Source organism: Mustela nivalis (assembly GCF_964662115.1).
Source record: "Mustela nivalis genome assembly, chromosome: 19".
In the NCBI taxonomy this organism is placed as follows: Eukaryota; Metazoa; Chordata; class Mammalia; order Carnivora; family Mustelidae; genus Mustela; species Mustela nivalis.
This window is the reverse complement of record NC_139038.1, coordinates 39,219,987-39,237,341: the sequence shown is the minus strand read 5'-3', so window position 1 is coordinate 39,237,341 and position 17,355 is coordinate 39,219,987. Positions and strand designations below refer to the sequence as shown.

General features: G+C 53.4%; 2 protein-coding genes and 1 long non-coding RNA gene across 16 annotated transcripts in view; 1 reads left to right on the top strand and 2 right to left on the bottom strand.

Annotated features, from left to right (window-relative positions):
• Positions 1 to 5,118, bottom strand: part of NPRL3 (NPR3 like, GATOR1 complex subunit) — a 38,048-nt gene extending 32,930 nt beyond the window's left edge. For 5 of the 12 annotated variants that reach the window (XM_082713669.1, XM_082713670.1, XM_082713671.1 and 2 more), the window contains exon 1: positions 4,240 to 4,388. In XM_082713669.1, the coding sequence (XP_082569795.1) occupies positions 4,240 to 4,357 (118 nt within the window). In that variant the 5' untranslated portion in view covers positions 4,358 to 4,388. Of the gene's footprint in view, positions 1 to 4,239; positions 4,389 to 4,885 lie in introns of those variants that run through there. The other 7 variants (XM_082713664.1, XM_082713661.1, XM_082713666.1 and 4 more) reach the window with 5 other exon arrangements.
• Positions 5,119 to 7,538: 2,420 nt separating this feature from the next.
• LOC309854507 lies at positions 7,539 to 16,401 on the bottom strand. Of its 2 annotated transcripts, none has more exons than XR_014306264.1 (4): positions 16,300 to 16,401; positions 15,452 to 15,612; positions 9,450 to 9,595; positions 7,539 to 7,845 (listed from the first exon to the last, which is right to left on the bottom strand). It is a non-coding gene; the product is annotated as an uncharacterized lncRNA (long non-coding RNA). The 2 variants fall into 2 exon arrangements; XR_014306265.1 differs by lacking the exon at positions 16,300 to 16,401 and adding an exon at positions 16,033 to 16,127.
• Positions 12,551 to 15,162, top strand: LOC309854559 (hemoglobin subunit zeta). 2 transcript variants are annotated; one of them, XM_082713848.1, is made up of 3 exons: positions 12,551 to 12,822; positions 14,600 to 14,804; positions 14,948 to 15,162. In XM_082713848.1, exons 1-3 carry the CDS (start codon positions 12,731 to 12,733, stop codon positions 15,074 to 15,076), a joined length of 426 nt encoding a protein of 141 aa, XP_082569974.1. In that variant the 5' UTR covers positions 12,551 to 12,730; the 3' UTR covers positions 15,077 to 15,162. The 2 variants fall into 2 exon arrangements, with proteins under 2 accessions (XP_082569974.1, XP_082569973.1); XM_082713847.1 differs by lacking the exon at positions 12,551 to 12,822 and adding an exon at positions 13,888 to 14,094.
• Positions 16,402 to 17,355: the final 954 nt, after the last annotated feature.

Below are 17,355 nucleotides of genomic sequence, written 5' to 3'. Positions count from 1 at the left end.
CCCTCCATAACAAATAATTTTTCAAAAAAGTTATGGTTTCCAGGGTGCCTGGGTGGCTCAGTCAATGAAGCAACCCACTCCTGAGCCAGGTCAGGTCATGATCTCGCTGTCTTAGAGTCTCTCCCTCTGCCCCTCCCCCTTCTCTCTCTCTCACGCATACTCTGTCAAATAATCTTTTTTTTTTTTTTTAAGAGTTTTTTTTATTTATTTGACAGAGAGAGAGATCACAAGTAGGCAGAGAAGCAGGCAGAGGGGGAGGAGGAAGCAGGCTTCCTGTTGAGCAGAGAGCCCGATGAGGGGCTCGATCCCAGGACCCTGAGATCACGACCGGAGCCAAAGGCAGAGGCTTAACCCACTGAGCCACCCAGGTGCCCCCAAATAATCTTTTTTAAGACTTTATTTATTTATTTGAGAGAAAGAGTGAGCGAGGGCACTCTGCATCCGGCTCTCTGCTCAGCAGGGAGCCTGCTTCCCGCCCCCCCCACCTGCCTCTCTGTCTCTCTTTCTGCCTGTCTCTCTGCCTACTTGTGATCTTGGTCTGTTAAATAAATAGAATCTTAAAAAAAAAAAAGAGAGAGAGAGAGAGAGTGAGCAAGAAAAAGCACACAAGAAAGGGGAGGGGCAGTGGGAGAGGGAGAAGCAGGATCCCCACTGAGCAGGGAGCACCAGAGCCGCAGGCCTCGATCCTGGGACCCCAGGATCATGACCAAAGCCGAAGGCAAAGGCTTAACCAACTGAGCCACCCAGGCACCCCAGAAAATAAATAAATAAATATTTTTTTAAAGTTGTACTTTCCAAAAAGTTACGAAAATAGCAAATGTTTTTGCTACTATATTTAGTTTAAAAAAAAAAAAGGATAACACACGTGCACACACACGGACCCTCTCAGTGTATGACGACAGCTGGGTCGGAAAACGCATAGGCAAAAGAAAGAATTTTTAAATGTCCATGTGCCAATATCCTTCACATACCTTACCCCAGTAATAGAGCTAAAAGAACTTGGGATGAACGTAAGAAGCTCGTCCCAGGCAAGAGGTCTGTGAGGAAACCAGCGATGCTAGCAAGGGAGATACAAACGAGAAGAAGACATGCCATGCCCTGAGTAGCAGCGCAGATGCCACTTCTTCCCTGCTAACCCATCCATTTAACCTGACCCCCATGACGCCATCAACAGTTCAGGAGCAGGACCCAATACATTCAGTACTAGTGACGTTCCAAGGGAACAGGAGGCACGAACAGCCTGGATAATGTGGAAGAAGAGACGTGGTAAGTGACCAGTCCCATCTGAAAGCGTAACGGCATAAAGTCACAACAGCTCATCCATGTGGAACGCACCTCACTGGGAGAAATAAGAAAGGTGAAAAATAAAGTCAAAGAAACATGGAATTTACTATATGATAACAGCAGCGGAACTAACCAGGGAGGGAAGAGAAAATTATGGTGGTTCCTGAACCAACCGGTCTGCAGCTGTGGCGCCCCAGAGTCCCACATCCGCCCTCACCATCGCTGCACCTGCTCCACTGGGCTCCCGGACATGTGCACACTCTTGGCAAAGTGTGCAGAAGACACCCACTCCTACCAGGAGCCTGCAATTACACCAAGAAAAACACTTAAAAAAAATAAAAGCTGGTGGTGCCTGGGTGGCTCAGCAGGTTAAGCCTCTGCCTTCGGCTCAGCTCATGATCTCAGGTTCCTGGGATCAAGCCCCATATCGGGCTCTCTGCTCAGCGGGGAGCCTGCTTCCCCCTTCTCTCTCTGCCTACTTGTGATCTCCCTCTCTCTGTCAAATAAATAAATAATTTTAAAAAAATAAATAAAAAATAAAAATAAAAAGCTAATACATATGAGAAAGGAAAAACTCAGGAGTCTCAATTCTTTTCGTTCATAATCTTGGAGAGCAGAAGGCCTTTCTATGTTGAACAAAATTCAGAAACCACAAAAGACAGAATGAAAACTTGACTCCATGAAGTCAAAACTCTATGCAGCCAAAACTACACAGAGGCAAACTAAGAACATACGCCTTTGTAACAAAGGCCCATTTTTACCCTAAATATATGAAGAGCCCTTTCAGATCTTCAGGGAAAACTCAACCCAAGATGAAATTAGGGAAAGGTGAAGAGTAAGCTGTACGCTAAAAATGAAACCCAAATGGCTCGAAAAGGAAGAAAACATGTGCACTCTCAGTCATAAGACAAATGTGCCTCAAAACCACTATCGGACACCTGGGGGGCTCAATCCCTTACACGTCCAACTCTTGATTTTAGCCAGGGTCATGCTCTCAGGGTCATGAGATCGAGCCCCACATTGGGCTCTCCGCTGAGCCCGGAGCCTGCTTGGGATTCTCGCTCTCTGCCCCCCCCTTACCCCCACTCCATGCGCACTCGCTCACCCATGCTCTCTAAAACACAAAATCCTTGGGGAGCCTGCATGGCTGCCCGTCAAGTGTCTGCCTTCGGCTCCAGTCATGATTCTAGCGTCCTGGGATCCAGTCTCACATCAGACTCCCTGAGCAGGGAACCTGTTTCTCCCTCTGCCTCTGCCTGTCACTCTGTCTCGCACAAATAAAATAAAATATAATCTTCAAAAAATGAAAAAATAAAACACAAAACCCAGAAAACCACTTTCAGATACAACTTTTCACCCACCTCATTAACAAAGATAGAGAAATCTGACTTACTAAAAATAAGAATGTTCATTATCTCCTAGATCCAACCTCCCCAATTCAGGGAGCTGATCCTACATTCTGAGAATTAATCCTGTATACAGAAAAGATGCTCCCACTGTATTGCCGAAGTTTGGAAGCAACTGAAATGCCCATCCACAGAGGATTAAACAAATCAATCACAGCACGTTCATCCCACGATTCTGATCATGATTCCAAATCTATACCCAAGATGTCAAGTGAATACAGAACCAACAGGGCAAAACCGAGTGTGTAGTGTGCTAACTTCTGCTTAGAAAAGAAACCACCTGGGTGCACCTGGCGCAGTCAGAAGAGCATGGGACTCTGGACCTCAGGGTCCTGAGTTCAAGCCCCACATGGGGTGTAGCAATTACTAAAATAAAACTTTTTAAAAAGCACATAGGGGTGCCTGGGTGGCTCAGTGGTTTAAAGCCTCTGCCTTCGGCTCAGGTCATGATCCCAGGGTCCTGGGATGGAGCCTCACATCAGGTTCTCTGCTCAACAGGGAGCCTGCTTCCTTCTCTCTCTGCCTGCCTCTCTGCCTACTTGTGATCTGTCAAATAAATAAATTTTTTAAAAAATCTTAAAAAAGCAGGGGCGCCTGGGTGGCTCAGTGGGTTAAGCCGCTGCCTTCGGCTCAGGTCATGATCTCGGGGTCCTGGGATCGAGTCCGGCATCGGGCTCTCTGCTCAGCAGGGAGCCTGCTTCCCTCTCTCTCTCTCTGCCTGCCTCTCCATCTACTTGTGATTTCTCTCTGTCAAATAAATAAATAAAAATCTTAAAAAAAAAAGATTTAAAAAAGCACGTAATTTAAAAAAGGAAAGAAAAGGTGTGCACATGGGTGTACTAACACGGAAGGTTCTGGGAAAAGGCACAGGGACATGGTAACAGCAGCTGCCCGTAGATGGGGAGTCCAGGGGCTGGGGTTCCATGGTGGGCAAGGACACTCCTGTCATCTATACCCCTTTGCACCTTTAAGACCCTGTACCATGCTGACCAATGTAAAAGCGTTTTTGAAACAAAGTATCTGTGAATACATTCGGGATAGTGAAACACTGTATGTACCCTAAGCTTCCATCCCCAGGGAGAGGGTATGTTCTTGGGGGCGCTCCCGGAGCGAGGGTGCTCCAGGGAAGGGGGTTCCAAGGAAAGGGGCAAAGGGGCGCCTGCCGGGCGATGCACGATGTGGGGGAACTGCCGGGACACACGGCTATGCGGGAGAAGGAGCGGCGTGGCCCAGAGGGGCATATGGTCACCCCCGCGGGGCGAAGGAGACCTGGCCGGACAGGCTCGAAGAGCATCTGCCCTGAGCCTGCACTTGGGTCCGGTCTTTCAAGCCCAGTACGTTCTCGAGGGGCCAGAGCGCGTTCTTGCGAGGCTGGAGGCAGGGCGGGCGCTGACGGAGGGGCGCCGCGGAATCCCGAGAGGATTTTCTCTGACTCCGGGTACTCCCCGACTGCTCGGGACGCGGCAGGCGGCGCCTCCATCCTCGAGGACACCCAAGTCACGGACGTGCGTCCGAGCGCGGGCGGGCAGGCTCCCCCGCGCTCACTTACTTGTCTGGGACGCCGGGTGCTCCTGGCTTCTCTGGAAGGGGTACCTGAACAGCAGCTTATTGCCCCTGCTGCCCGAGCTCACCAGAATCACGCTGATGGGGCTGGTGTTGTCGCCCATGGTGCCGGGGACCCGGGGGGGGGGGGGGGCGCTGGGGGCGGGGCGGGGGCGGCGGGGGACGGGGGTACGGGACAGTGACGGTGGGGGATGAGGCGGGGACGGTGAGGGGACGGGACGGCGGGGGACGGGGGGAGAGCAGGAACGTTGACGGGGGGCTGGGGGACCGGGACGAGGAGGGGACTGGGACGCTGGGGGACGGGGACCCTGGGGGACCCGGGGGGCGCTGGGGGCAGGGCGGGGGCGGCGGGGTACGGGGGGAGGGACAGTGACGGTGGGGGACGGGGGTGACGGTGAGGGGACGGGACGGCGGGGAACCGGGGTGGGGGAGGGTCAGTGACGGTGGGGGACCGACGGGGGGACGGTGATGGGGGGGAACGGAGCGGGACGGTGGGGGACCGGGACGCTGGGGAACCGGGCGGGGGCGACGGGGACGATGGGGGACGGGGGGCGGACGCTGGAGACGGGGACGCTGGGGACCGGGAGGGGGACGGGGGGAAGAGGACGCGCCCGGGCCGGCAGGGGCACAACCTGAGAAGGATGGGCCGGAGGGCGGGAGGCTCGGGGAACGACGCGCCCAGCGCGGGGCTGAACGAGCCTGACGAGGACGCGCCCGAGGCCGTGGAACCGTGCGGCGCCAGGAGCCGGGCTGACCGACCCCCGGAACTTGCAAACCCACGAACCACCACCCACGTCCCGCCAACTTCGCAAGACGTCCGCGGCAGGGCCAAGTACCAGCGCAGAACGCGCCTGCGCGCAGAAGGGGCCGTCGGCGCAGGCGCAGGCGGTCTGTGCGCACGCGCGGGGGAGGGGCGGGCTCCCGGAAAGCTGCGCGCATGCGCGGGGCTGCGAGCCGGGTTCTCCACGCACCTGCAGGGCTGGGCCGGTTCCCTTCGCGTAGAGCAGAAAGTACAGACTTCACCGCAGCAAGAAAGTAAAAGACGGGGTGCCTGGGTGGCTCCGTGGGTTGAAGCCTCTGCCTTCGGCTCAGGTCATAATCTCAAGGTCCTGGGATCGAGCTCCGCGGCGGGCTCTCTGCTCAGCAGGGAGCCTACATCCTCCTCTCTCTGCCTGCCTCTCTGCCTACTTGTGATCTCTGACTGTCGAATAAATAAATAAAATCTTTAGGGCACCTGGGTGGCTTAGTGGGTTAATCCGCTGCCTTCGGCTCAGGTCATGATCTCAGGGTCCTGGGATCGAGTCCCACATCGGGCTCTCTGCTCAGCAGGGAGCCTGCTTCCATCTCTCTCTCTCTCTCTCTGCCTGCCTCTCCACCTACTTGTGATCTCTCGCTATCAAATAAATAAATAAAATCTTTTAAAAATAAATAAATAAATAAAATCTTTAAAACAAAGGGGCGCCTGGGTGGCTCAGTCGTTAAGCGTCTGCCTACAGCTCAGGTCATGATCCTGGGGTTCTGGGATCGAGCCCCATGTTGGGCTCCCTGCTTGGCAGGAGCCTGCTTCTCCCTCTCCAGCTCCTCCTGCTTGTGTTCTCTCTCTATATATCTCTTTCTGTCAAATAAATAAATAAATAAAATCTTTAAATAAAAAAAAAATGTAAAACAAAAACTCTTGTTTTTGGAGCATAGACCTAAATGTCAGGGCCAACACTACAGAATTCCTAAAAGAACACACGGGCCTACACGGAACCTCCTGTGCTTGGACTAGGCGAGGGTTTCTCAGACGAGAGGGAAGTCAGGGGACCCCCCAGATCAGAGCCTGGGGCTGGAGGGTGCCACCCAAGAAGGCGGAGAAGAGGGAAACACCTGCAGAGGGACCGTGTAGGGCCCCGTATCCAGCACGTGCTAACAAGCAAACTTAAGAGCTCAACCCAGACACGAGCCCTAGGACAACGGGTGACAGGCCCTGGCTTGCCCAGATGGATCATGATTCCCAGCCACACCTCGAGACTGGAGATCCCATGTGTGTCCAAGCCGCACTTGAGTGTGGAAATCCCAGGTGCGTGTCTGAGCTGCACCTCGAGTTTGGAGATCCTGTGTGTGTGTGTGTGTGTGTACACTTTACTTTTTCTTTTTCAATATTTATTTATTTATTTATTTGACAGAGACATAGCGAGAGAGGGAGCACGAACATGGGGAGTGGGAGCCCCAGGAGCAGGGAGCCTAATGTGGGGCTTGATCCTAGGACCCTGGGACCATGACCTCAGTGGAAGGCACCCAGGTGCAGGTATAGAGAGAAAAGTGGGCAAAGGATGTGAAAGGACATTTCTCCAGAGAATCTAGCCAAATGGACCCTGAACTCATGAAAAGATGCCCCACATCATTCCTCATTAAGGAAATGCACATCAGAACCAAAAACAGACCCCACTCCACAGCCACTAGGATGGCTACAGTCAGAAAGACAAGCAGTGCTGGCAAGCATGTGGAACTGGAATCTGGACACCCTGTTGGTGAGAACAGGACGTGGTGCAGCCCCTGTGGGAAACGGGCAGTTGCTGAGAAAGGCCAGACAGGCTGTTCCCATATGACACAACCATGCCACTGCTAGGTTCGACTCAAGAGAAAGGAAAGCCTGAGGTTGCGCAAGAACTCTTCTGTTCACAGAAACATGGTTCAGAGTAGCCACACAGTGCAAACAACCGCACTGCCTCCCCCACTGGTGGACAGGGGAATAAAATACAGTCTCATCCGTACAAGGGAATAGTACTCGGTCATGAAAAGGAAGGAAGCCTCGATGCGTGAATGAACCTTGGAGATGCACATGCTGTGCGGTTCCATTCCTCTGAAACGTCCAGAGGAGGGTGATCGATGGAGGAAGGAAAAGGATGAGGCTGCTCAGGCCTGGGGGTTGCAGCGTGTGGCTACTAGGGTACCAGGCTTCCCTTGGGTTCATGAGAACATTCAAAATTGATCGTGGTGATATTTTTACAATGCTCTGAAAGGACCCAAACCGCCTGAACTGCACCCTTCAAACGAGTGAGGTGCCCGAGATGTGCATTATACCTCATCACAGCTCTCCCTAAGAAATCAATGAAGCACCCGTATACTTCCAGGCTTCCCCAGGAAGTGACAGTAGTTGAAATCTTTCTCAAGTTCCTCACCCCTTGACTTCCTGGTGAACTCACCTGTTGCACCAAACCTGATGCCTGGCAGGCCTGTGTGTGGGCACACACTGGGAAGGTCTCGGACATCGCCAACAAACAAATAGCCCAGTGTGGGGTACATGGCAGATTTTATTTTTTTCCAAAATTTCCAAAAAGAAAAACATGTCTTATTTTACGTTGAATGTCTCTGATTATTACCATGGTAGAGAACGGCATCACTCGAGTATTTCCCGGTGTCTGAGAAGCGCCTTCTTGCTTTCCCTGTGAGCTGTTCATCCCTCTTTGGCCGTCTGGGTGTATGCTTCTTTTGGAGGAATACTCACCCTCCATTAAAGATGCCAAAAGCCTTTTTCCTGGTCTCCTGTGTTTTGGTTTTATGTGTAATCGAAAGGTTTCTGAGTTCTCCTACAGTTACCAGGAGTGTCCTAGAAGGAAATAAGGGCACAGCAGCAGGAGGTGAGCCGGTGGGAGCTGGGACAATGGGGAAGGGGAAACCTGTCTGGGGGAACAGCCAGCTGTGGTCCTGGGGGTCTGTCTAAGGGGCACTGTGAATCTGCATGTACCCACATGTGAGACCCAGGACCCTGGCACAGTCTCCTTCCTCCAGTTTCCCCGACCATGCTGCTACCCCACTGGGCGGTCTCATGACCCCAGACCTTGGGGAGGATGATGTCTGATGTTCAGGGGCTGTCCCTGGGCTGGGAGACCCCTGGGCTGGGAGAAGGCCCAGAGTTGGAGGAACCCACTATAACTGACCCTAAGAACAGTGTAGTACTTAAAATATAACCTACAAGGAATTGTACTAGCCGTCAAGCACGTTTAGATATGGGGTTAAGAAAGACACGTACTGGCAAAAGGCCTCTGGGGGAGAGGACGATATGCGTCCTTGGAGCCTAGCAGCTGGGGATGCCCGGCCTGCTCAGGGCGGGACACCACCTGCTTCATTTTCCCAGTATCTCTCCTTCCTCGGAGAGCACCTGTGGCTAACTAGATGAGCTCTTTGAATGTGCTGCTCAACTATTAACTTTATTCTACTTGACCAGACATGTCCTACTTTTCTTCTTGCTTATCTGTAAGACTTATAATCAGTGTATCACTCCTATTCCTTCTTGTTTATCTACAAGGCATATGATTAATGTGAAGCCTTCTTTAGCTCCTTTGCTGATTACTGTCCGTATCTAATAACTACAGGACTGAGGGGTGGTTCGGGGCGACAGACTTTTCTCCTGTCTTCCCCGGCTCCCTCTCTCTTGCCTCGTTCTTCTCCCATGGGCCGTCAGGAAGCCGCACCCACCGTTCTTCAATCACCCCCTTGGGACCGGCTTCATGCTAGCAACCTTCACAAGAGCATCTGTTGTTTTTCTGGCTATATGGTTAGTATCTTATCACCATAATGACATTGGAATCCATGACAGGTAAACCACCAGGACTCAGGCCACAGAGATCCTGGATGTGTCCCTTCCCAGGCTGCCTTAGTGGGGCTTAGGGCCAGGGCTCTCCAGGGCCGGACTGGAGAGAGCAGCGGTCTGAACTCCACGCCGTCCCCATCGGTCTGCATCAGTGGGCTGTTACCGAAGTCAGAGCTCGTGGTCACTCCCTGGCCAATCCAGTCTGGCGCCGGCAGCTGGAGGGACCGGAGGGTAGGCTGGCCCTCTTTTGGGATTCCAGGATTGGGAGCAGGTGGCCTCTAGCTGTGGTCCTAGCTCAAAGCCCTCCCAGGTTCCCGGGCAACGATGTGCCCAGGGCCGGCCTTTGCTCACGCTCTTCAGTTTCCCTGCTAACAGCCCACACCTCTACATCCTCATTTTTAATTTAAAATACTCTGCTTAGTAACCTACTTTTTTGAAGGTAACTGGATTCCTGGAAACCAAAATTCCTGACCCTTCCGCCCCACCCAGGTCCCCGTAGGCAGGGCTAGGAGGCCACTTAGTCAGGCCTTATCAGTCCTGCCACTTGTTCTAGGCCCAGGAGAGCAGCCACTGCCTGTCAGAGGGCCAGGCAGGGCTCACGTTCCCTATCTTGGACCCACCTTGACCTCTCCACCTTCTCAGCTGCAGTGTTGCTGCCCGGAAGGAATCACCCACTCACCACAGTGCTGCAGTCGTCTCGAATTCGCGAGGCAATGTCCTACGGTCCTGCAGTGATAGATTATCCCTCCCAGCAGTGAGGTGGGGGCTGTTGGAACAGAGGAAACAGGAAAGCATGTGGAACTGCGCTTTCCAAGGCTAACCAGACTGGCCAGGGCCACTCAGGAGCTGCTCTTAGGGGAGGGTCTGTGGCCCCTCAGGGCCTTCTGCTGAGTCTTCAGGGTCCCTCTGAGCTCAGCCCCAATGACACAAGCTCTGTGTGAGCCCTGGGCTTGGAGCTCAGCTGCATCCAGCAGGTCAGGGTCCCAAAGCACGGCCCGGGCTCAGGCTCCTTGTGTCATGGGGGAAGCCCCAGCCCAGAGACAGAAGAGACTTGCCTGAGCTCCCGAAGAGCCAGCAATCGGCCTCACACCAAACCCAGGTCTCCTCACCCATGGGGCTGCTTCCTTCCTTCACTGAAACTGTGAACACTTCCTAACCCTCTGGAGCCTCGATTTCCTCCTCTTTTTTTTTTTTTAAAGATTTTATTTATTTATTTGACAGACAGAGATCACAAGTAGGCGGAGAGGCAGGCAGAGAGAGAGATGGGGAAGCAGGCTCCCCACAGAACTGAGAGCCCCAAGTGGGGCTGGATCCCAGGACCGCAGGATCATGACCTGAGCCAAAGGCAGAGGCTTAACCCACTGAGCCACCCAGGCGCCCCTCGATTTCCTCATCTTAAAGCACATAACAACAATGGGAAAAACCTCTCCCGTGGAGAGCTGTGAGGACCAAACACCCAGCTTGGAGAGTGTCGGGCGCTGTACCCGTGACAGATGTCCACTAGACCCCGCACAGCTCGCCTCCCCTCACACACAACACCAGCCCCAGCCCCAGTTGAACAGTTGTCACACTCGAAAGACCAGACACTGAAGTTCTTAGAGAGCTAACATGGACGGATTCCATGTCACCTCAGGATTCAGCATCACACTAATTTCACTTTTCAGAAAATTAAGGCAAAGGGGCACCCAGGGGGCTCAGTCGTTAAGCATCTGCCTTCGGGTCAGGTCATGATCCCGGGGTCCTGGGATCAAGCTCCACATCAGGCTCCCTGCTTGTGGGAAGCCTGCTTATCCCTCTCCCACTCCCCCTGCTTGTGTTCCCTCTCTCACTGTGTCTCTCTCTGTGTCAAATAAATAAATAAAATCTTTATAAAAAAATGAAAGAGGGGCGCCTGGGTGGCTCAGTGGATTAAGCCGCTGCCTTCGGCTCAGGTCATGATCTCGGTGTCCTGGGATCGAGCCCCGCATCGGGCTCTTTGCTCAGCGGGAGCCTGCTTCTCTCTCTCTCTCTGCCTGACTCTGCCTACTTGTGATTTCTCTCTCTGTCAAATAAATAAATAAAATCTTTAAAAAAAAAAAAAAAAAAAAATGAAAGAAAGAAAGAAAATTGAGGTAAAATTCGCACAATGCAAAGTTAATCATTTGAAAGTGAACAATTCAGCAGCATTTTGTATAATTCTGTATATTCACGAAGTGTGCAAGAGTCCTCACTGTCTAGTTCCAGAGTTATTTCCATCATATCCAAAGGAAACTCAGAACCCTCAACACAATCGCTCCCGCACCCCAGCCCCCGGAGCCCACTCATCTGCTTTCCTTCTGCACACATCACACAAACAGACTCAGACACTGTGGTCTTTGGCATCTGACCACCGTCCCGTAGTGTAACACTCTCGAGGTTCATGCACGCCGTGCTGGGCGCCAGGGCACGTACAGCTGAACACTGTGTCACTGAATGGAAACACCATGATTTGTTTATTCACTCATCCACTGACGGACATTCAGCATTTGTAAACAGAAGGCGCAACCTTTTAATGTTTTTTAATTTTTATTTATTTGTTTGTTTTTAGATTTTTTTAAAGATTTTATTTATTTATTTGACAGAGAGAGATCACGAGCAGGCAGAGAGGCAGGCAGAGAGAGAGGGAGAAGCAGGCTCCCCCACCAAGCAGGGAGCCTGTTGTGGGGCTCGATCCCAGGACCCCGGGATGATGACCTGACCGGAAGGCAGACACTTAACGACTGAGCCATCCAGGCACCCCAACATCTTTAAATTGTTTAAATAAATATTTAAATAAAAATTTATAAATATTATATTTATTTAAATAAATATTTAAGATAATTGAATTTGACACTAAAATGACAAACTTCTGTTTAACCAAAAAGAGTATTAAGAGAGTGGAGTCAGGGGCGCCTGGGTGGCTCAGTCAGTTGAGCGTCTGCCTTTGGCTCGGGCCGTGATCCTGGGGCCCTGGGATGAGTCTGACTTTGGGCTCCCTGCTCAGAGCCAGTCCCTCTCCCTCTCTCCCTCTGCCCCTCCTCCACCCCACATTCCCAGGCTCCTGCTTGCTCTCTCATTTGCTCTCTCTCTCAAATAAATAAATAAAATCTTTATTTTATTTGGTGGCCTGTTGGCCTGTACTGCATTTCACAAGGAAAAGAAGTAAAAAACTAAAAATAAAAAATAATAATGGGATGTTTGCCCACAACAATGGTTTGTGGGGGTTGGAAGTTTCCGGAACAAAGAGGCCTCCAGGGCCTCCCTCTCCTTGTGGAGGTCAAGGATGGGATGGAGTTTCTGCCTGGAGGGGGAGGACACCCTGGAGGTCTGATGGGGGTGAGGCAGTTTCCTGGGAGCACCATCCCAGAATCCGGTCATTCCCTTCTGTTAGGAGACAGGGCAGCCCTGCGGTGTGTTCTGGCCACCGGTTCCCCAGATGCCATGGCGGGGGGATTCCCCCAGGTACATCCCTCCCTGAGACTTCTCTGGGCCTCCAGACTCCCCGCCTCCGCCTGACCTTCCCTCTGACCCTCTGTCTCTTCTATCTTACTCACTCATTCTGTTTTCTTGGCCAGCCTGTCTGCTTATCTGTGTCTCTCTCCCTGCCTCTCCCTGCCTGTGTCCCTTCTAGGAGCAGAAGCCATGGGCACAGCCACCACCCTCCCTGTAGGCCCACAGGCCTGAGGTGGTCCTAGAGTTTTTTCCTGAACCCAGCAACAGCAAGAGTAGGCCGAGGAGGGCCGGGCCCATTGCCATCTGGAGTGTACCCCCAGGGGCCGCACAGACATCCTGGGACTGTCAGCAAACAATCATAAAGCCGGGGGAAGGGAGTACAGCCCTAGCAGAGGTGAGCCCCATCTCACAGGGAGAGGAGGCAGCTGTGAGATGTAAGCAAGACAGCAGGATGGAGAAGGACCCAGGCAGTGCTGGAAGGGGCTTCTGGGAAGGAGACCTCCACCTCTGGGACCCACTCGGGTATGGCCCGCAGGGACAGAGGTGGGACCTTGTCTGCCGAGCTGAGAGGGGGCATCCGTCCGGCTCCCCCGCCCCACGACCTCACCAGCTCCCATCTCAGGCACAGAGGAAGGGAGCACCACAACGCACAGGTGTCTGACACTGGCTGACGTTTCAGAGGCTTGTCTAGGCCAAACCATCTCTCAGAACAGTTCCGCAAAACACCCGTGATCAAAACGCCCCGCAGAAGAAATGCTGGCTTTGGAGGCTAAAAACGTCCAGCAGGACTTTGTGCACATGGATCTTGGGCTGCCTCTGAAATTCCCATGGAAAGGCGAGGGGACTAGAGTGACCGGAACCGTTTTAGAGCTGCAGAGTCAGGTGGGAGGAGGGACATCACACGAGCTCTGCACAGCTGTGCTGGCACCTCACACCTTCCCTCCTTTACAGGGCTCTAGGCGTCACTCCAGGGGCAGCTGGGGGCTCCGGCGCTGGGCGACTGACTCTTGATTTCCGCTCAGGTCCTGATCTCAGGGCTGTCGATTGAGCCCCAAATGGGCCCCACATGCAGTATGCAGTGTGCTTGTCCCTCTGCTTGCCCCTCTCCCTCCTCCGACCCCGTTCACATATGTGTGCACCCTCTCTCTCTCTAAAATAAATATATAAAATCTTTTTAAAAATAAAGTATGCGTTCCAAGTCTTTGACCACACTCTGCCAGCAGTCCTTTCTACATTGCGGGTGGGAGCGGGTCGTGGCTGCCACAGACACGGGGCGGATCATTTTTCTCACCACCAGAAACTGCATGTCCCAGCCCAAGGTGGTGTGTGCTGACCTGATCCCGGCTTCCCCCGTCCTGTGATTCTGGAATGAAGTGGGGGGGGGGGGGTCAGAGCTGGGCTACAAACACAAGCCGAGACTCCTGGGCTAACTGGGCCCCTATGTCTCAGGGACACTGGTCAGGCTGTGGCCAACACCCCCTCCAAGGCCCCGGGTAGGTGTGGGTAGGTGGAGTGAGAGCCCCTCACCCCTCCAAGGCCACCAGGCCCTGACCACCCACTCTCGCTGGGTCTGATAAGAGACCCCACCCCCACAGCCCTGTCCCCTCTCCAGACCAACGGCCACAGCCTGGCCCCCACCCAGCCTCCCTGTGTATAAAGGGATCCTGGGGGGTGAGCCCCACAGAGGCTAGTCCTGAGCACGCCCAGCTCCGCTACCACCATGTCTCTGACCAAGGCCGAGAGGACCGTCATCCTGTCCATGTGGGACAAGATCTCCACCCAGGCCGATGCCATTGGCACCCAGGCCCTGGAGAGGTGAGGGGGCGCCCCATGGGCTGGCACAGAGCCAGGTAGGGCACAGTGTGGGGTTAGGGAGGACAGGGCCCAGCACGGAGGGACCAGGGAGGAGGGGGACGACACTCAGGGAGCAGGAAGAGGAGGTGGACGGAGAGGGCATGTGGCTGTGAGACTGTCTTTTGTGCTGGGCCCAGTGCCCAGGTGTCCACAAACATGGCTGGAAGGAATCAGTGAAGCAATGAACGGGTTGCCCAGCGAGGGGACGGTGAGGGTGGGATTCCACCGCGCCCTGTCTGAGCCTGGGGTAAGAGGGGAAGCGGCAATGGGGATCCCGTCCTTGTGTAAAATTACAACATCGTATTCAACGGGAATGGTTTGCGTTAATGTTTATGTCTTCAAATGCTGCCTTCAAGTATGACTTCTCCAGGCCGCTGGCCTTTTCAACGCTGGGTAAGTTTTGCGCCCGCCCGAGGCGCACTCGCGCGCAGGCCTCACCAGGTGTGGCTGTCGCCCCCGCCCGCAGGCTCTTCGCCAGCTACCCCCAGACCAAGACCTACTTCCCGCACTTCGACCTGCACCCAGGCTCGGCGCACCTGCGCGTGCACGGCGCCAAGGTGGTGGCCGCGCTGGGCGAGGCGGTCAAGAGCATCGACAACATCGGGGGCGCCCTGGCCAAGCTGAGCGAGCTGCACGCCTACATTCTGCGCGTGGACCCGGTCAACTTCAAGGTGGGCGCGGGGCTGGGGTCCCCTGGGGGGAGCGAGGGGCGCGGGCAGCCGCGGGGTGTGGGCTGCGGGAGCTCCGTTCCCCGCCCCCCCCACCGCACCCCCGCCCGCACCGGCGCTCACGGGGCCGCGCTCCCGCCCCTCAGCTCCTGTCGCACTGTCTGCTGGTCACCGTGGCCTCGCACTTCCCCGCCGACTTCACCGCGGACGCCCACACCGCCTGGGACAAGTTCCTGTCCATCGTGTCGTGTGTCCTAACCGAGAAGTACCGCTGAGCGCAGCTGCCCGACCGAGTGCGGGCTGGGGCCCCTCCACGCTCCCACTCTGGGCCCTTCCCTAACCCTCCAGCCTGCCACCGACAGCCAATAAACGAATGCACGTCCGCTTGCCTCTGTAGTCACTGGGGCCGTCAGGGGGGCGGCAGAGGTGGAGGGGGCTGCACAGAGTCACCAGGAGGGCTGCGCGCATCCTTCGCGGCGACCTGGGTCTCTCAGAGCGCACAGCGCAGCTGCGGAGGCTGGGCGCGTGGGTCGGGGGCACTGGGGATCCCAGCGGGTGGCAGAAAGGGCGCCTCTTGGCCTTTACTTCCGAGGTCAGCGCTGGAGCCCACGTGGCCCCGCGGCCCTCCCGGGGCCCACTATGCTACTTACTCTCTTCCTCTGGAGTTCGTTCTACTCCCTGGTTGATGCTGGGTCGCAGCAAGAAGAGCGAAACGAGTGTGCCCCGTCCCTCCTTCATTCTTCCATTCTTCTGCTGCAGAACGTTTGTTGGTAGTCAGCCGCCAAGTATTTTTCTGGCTCTAATACAACAGCTAGAATAAAAATAAATAAAAATTTGGGGCGCCTGGGTGGCTCCCTGGGTTAAAGCCTCTGCCTTCCGCCCAGGTCAAGATCTCAGGGTCCTGGGATGGAGCCCGGCATTGGGCTCTCTGCTCAGCAGGGAGCCTGCTTCCTCCTCTCTCTCTGCCTGCCTCTCCGCCTGCTTGTGATCTCTGTCTGTCAAATAAATAAGTAAAATTTTTTAATAAATAAAAATTTAAAAAGAAAAAACAGCTAAAATAAGCAAAGCCCCTGCCCCTGGGGCTGAGCGTGGAGTGGGGAATGCACATCAGTCTACAGTCAGGTCACAGTTCATAGGAAAAAAGGCAAAGAGCTCAATTTTGCTCAAAATTAGAAAAAGGCAAACTAACACCACCTAAAATGAAACCTCACTCAAACCACTTCTCAGCTACCTGAGGGACAAAAGTCCAAGACTTTGACCATACTCTGCCAGTGGTCCCTTCCACAGTGCAGACACGGGGGCAGCTCAGTTTCCTGACCACCTGGAACTGCCGTCCATCTTCAGGCACTGAGTGAATAAACCATGAAAAGCCACAGAAACCTGTCACCTGACAAGGAATGAGGTTTCTGATAGTGGCTGTGAAGTGACGTCCAGCATTTATCAAATAAAAGGAAAGAAAAAAGGAAAAAAGGAGGGTGGTGTATGTATAACACAGTACCTTTTCTGTAAGAAGCGGGGCGGGGGGGGGGCACCTGGCTGGCTCAGGCAGTGGAGCATGTGACTCTGATCTCTGGGCAGGGAGTTCAAGTCCCATACTGGACGCAGAGTTTACTAAAAAGAAAAGGAAAAAAGTGACAGGAGATACAAATGTGTGTGTGCTGTGCATGTGCATTTTGGCATGTGGGTATGACCGTTCATAGCCCTGGGTACGTGCACTGGTGAGTGTTCATTAGTTTGTGTTTCCTTATTTTTTTTTTTAAGAAAAACTATGCCCCACATGGGACTTGAACCCAGGACTCTGAGATGGAGAGTCACGTTCTCTATGGACAGAGCCAGCCAGGCACCCCATGGGATTGCTTATTCTTGCAAAAAAAAAAAAATTTTTTTTGCAAGGATAAATTGGAAATGTTTACAAATAATAATATGGGTGGGATGAAAATGAGAGCTGGAGGGCGCTTCCCCCAATCTAGCTTTCTCCATGATTTCAAACTTTTGCTCGCTCGTGTAAATCCTTGTTTTAAGATTTTATTTATTTATTTATTTTAAATTTCAAAGGGCAGCCAGGTGGCTCAGTCGGTCAGGTCATCATCTCAGGGTCATGAGATCAAGCCCTGTTCAATGTGGAGCCTGTTGGAGATTCTCTCCCTCTCCTTGTCCCTCCCCCTCTCCTCCTCCTTTCTCTCTCTCTCAAAATAAACAATAGATAAAATCTTTTTAAAAAAATTAAAAATAGGGGGTGCCTGGGTGGCTTGGTGGGTTGAGCCTCTGCTTTCAGCTCAGGTCATGATCTCAGGGTCCTGGGATCAAGTCCCACATCAGGCTCTCTGCTCAGTGGGGTATCTGCTTCTCCCTCTCCTGTCTCTCTCTCTCTCTTTCTCTGTCAAATAAATAAATAAAACATTTAAAAAAAAAAGACAAAGATGGAGAAATAAGGGTGACTGGTAGTGAGCACAGGGTTTATTTGGGGGGGATGAAAATATTCTAAAATTGATTGCAGTGATAACTGCACAGTTCCATAAATATAAGAACCGTTGAGGGGCGCCTGGGTGGCTCA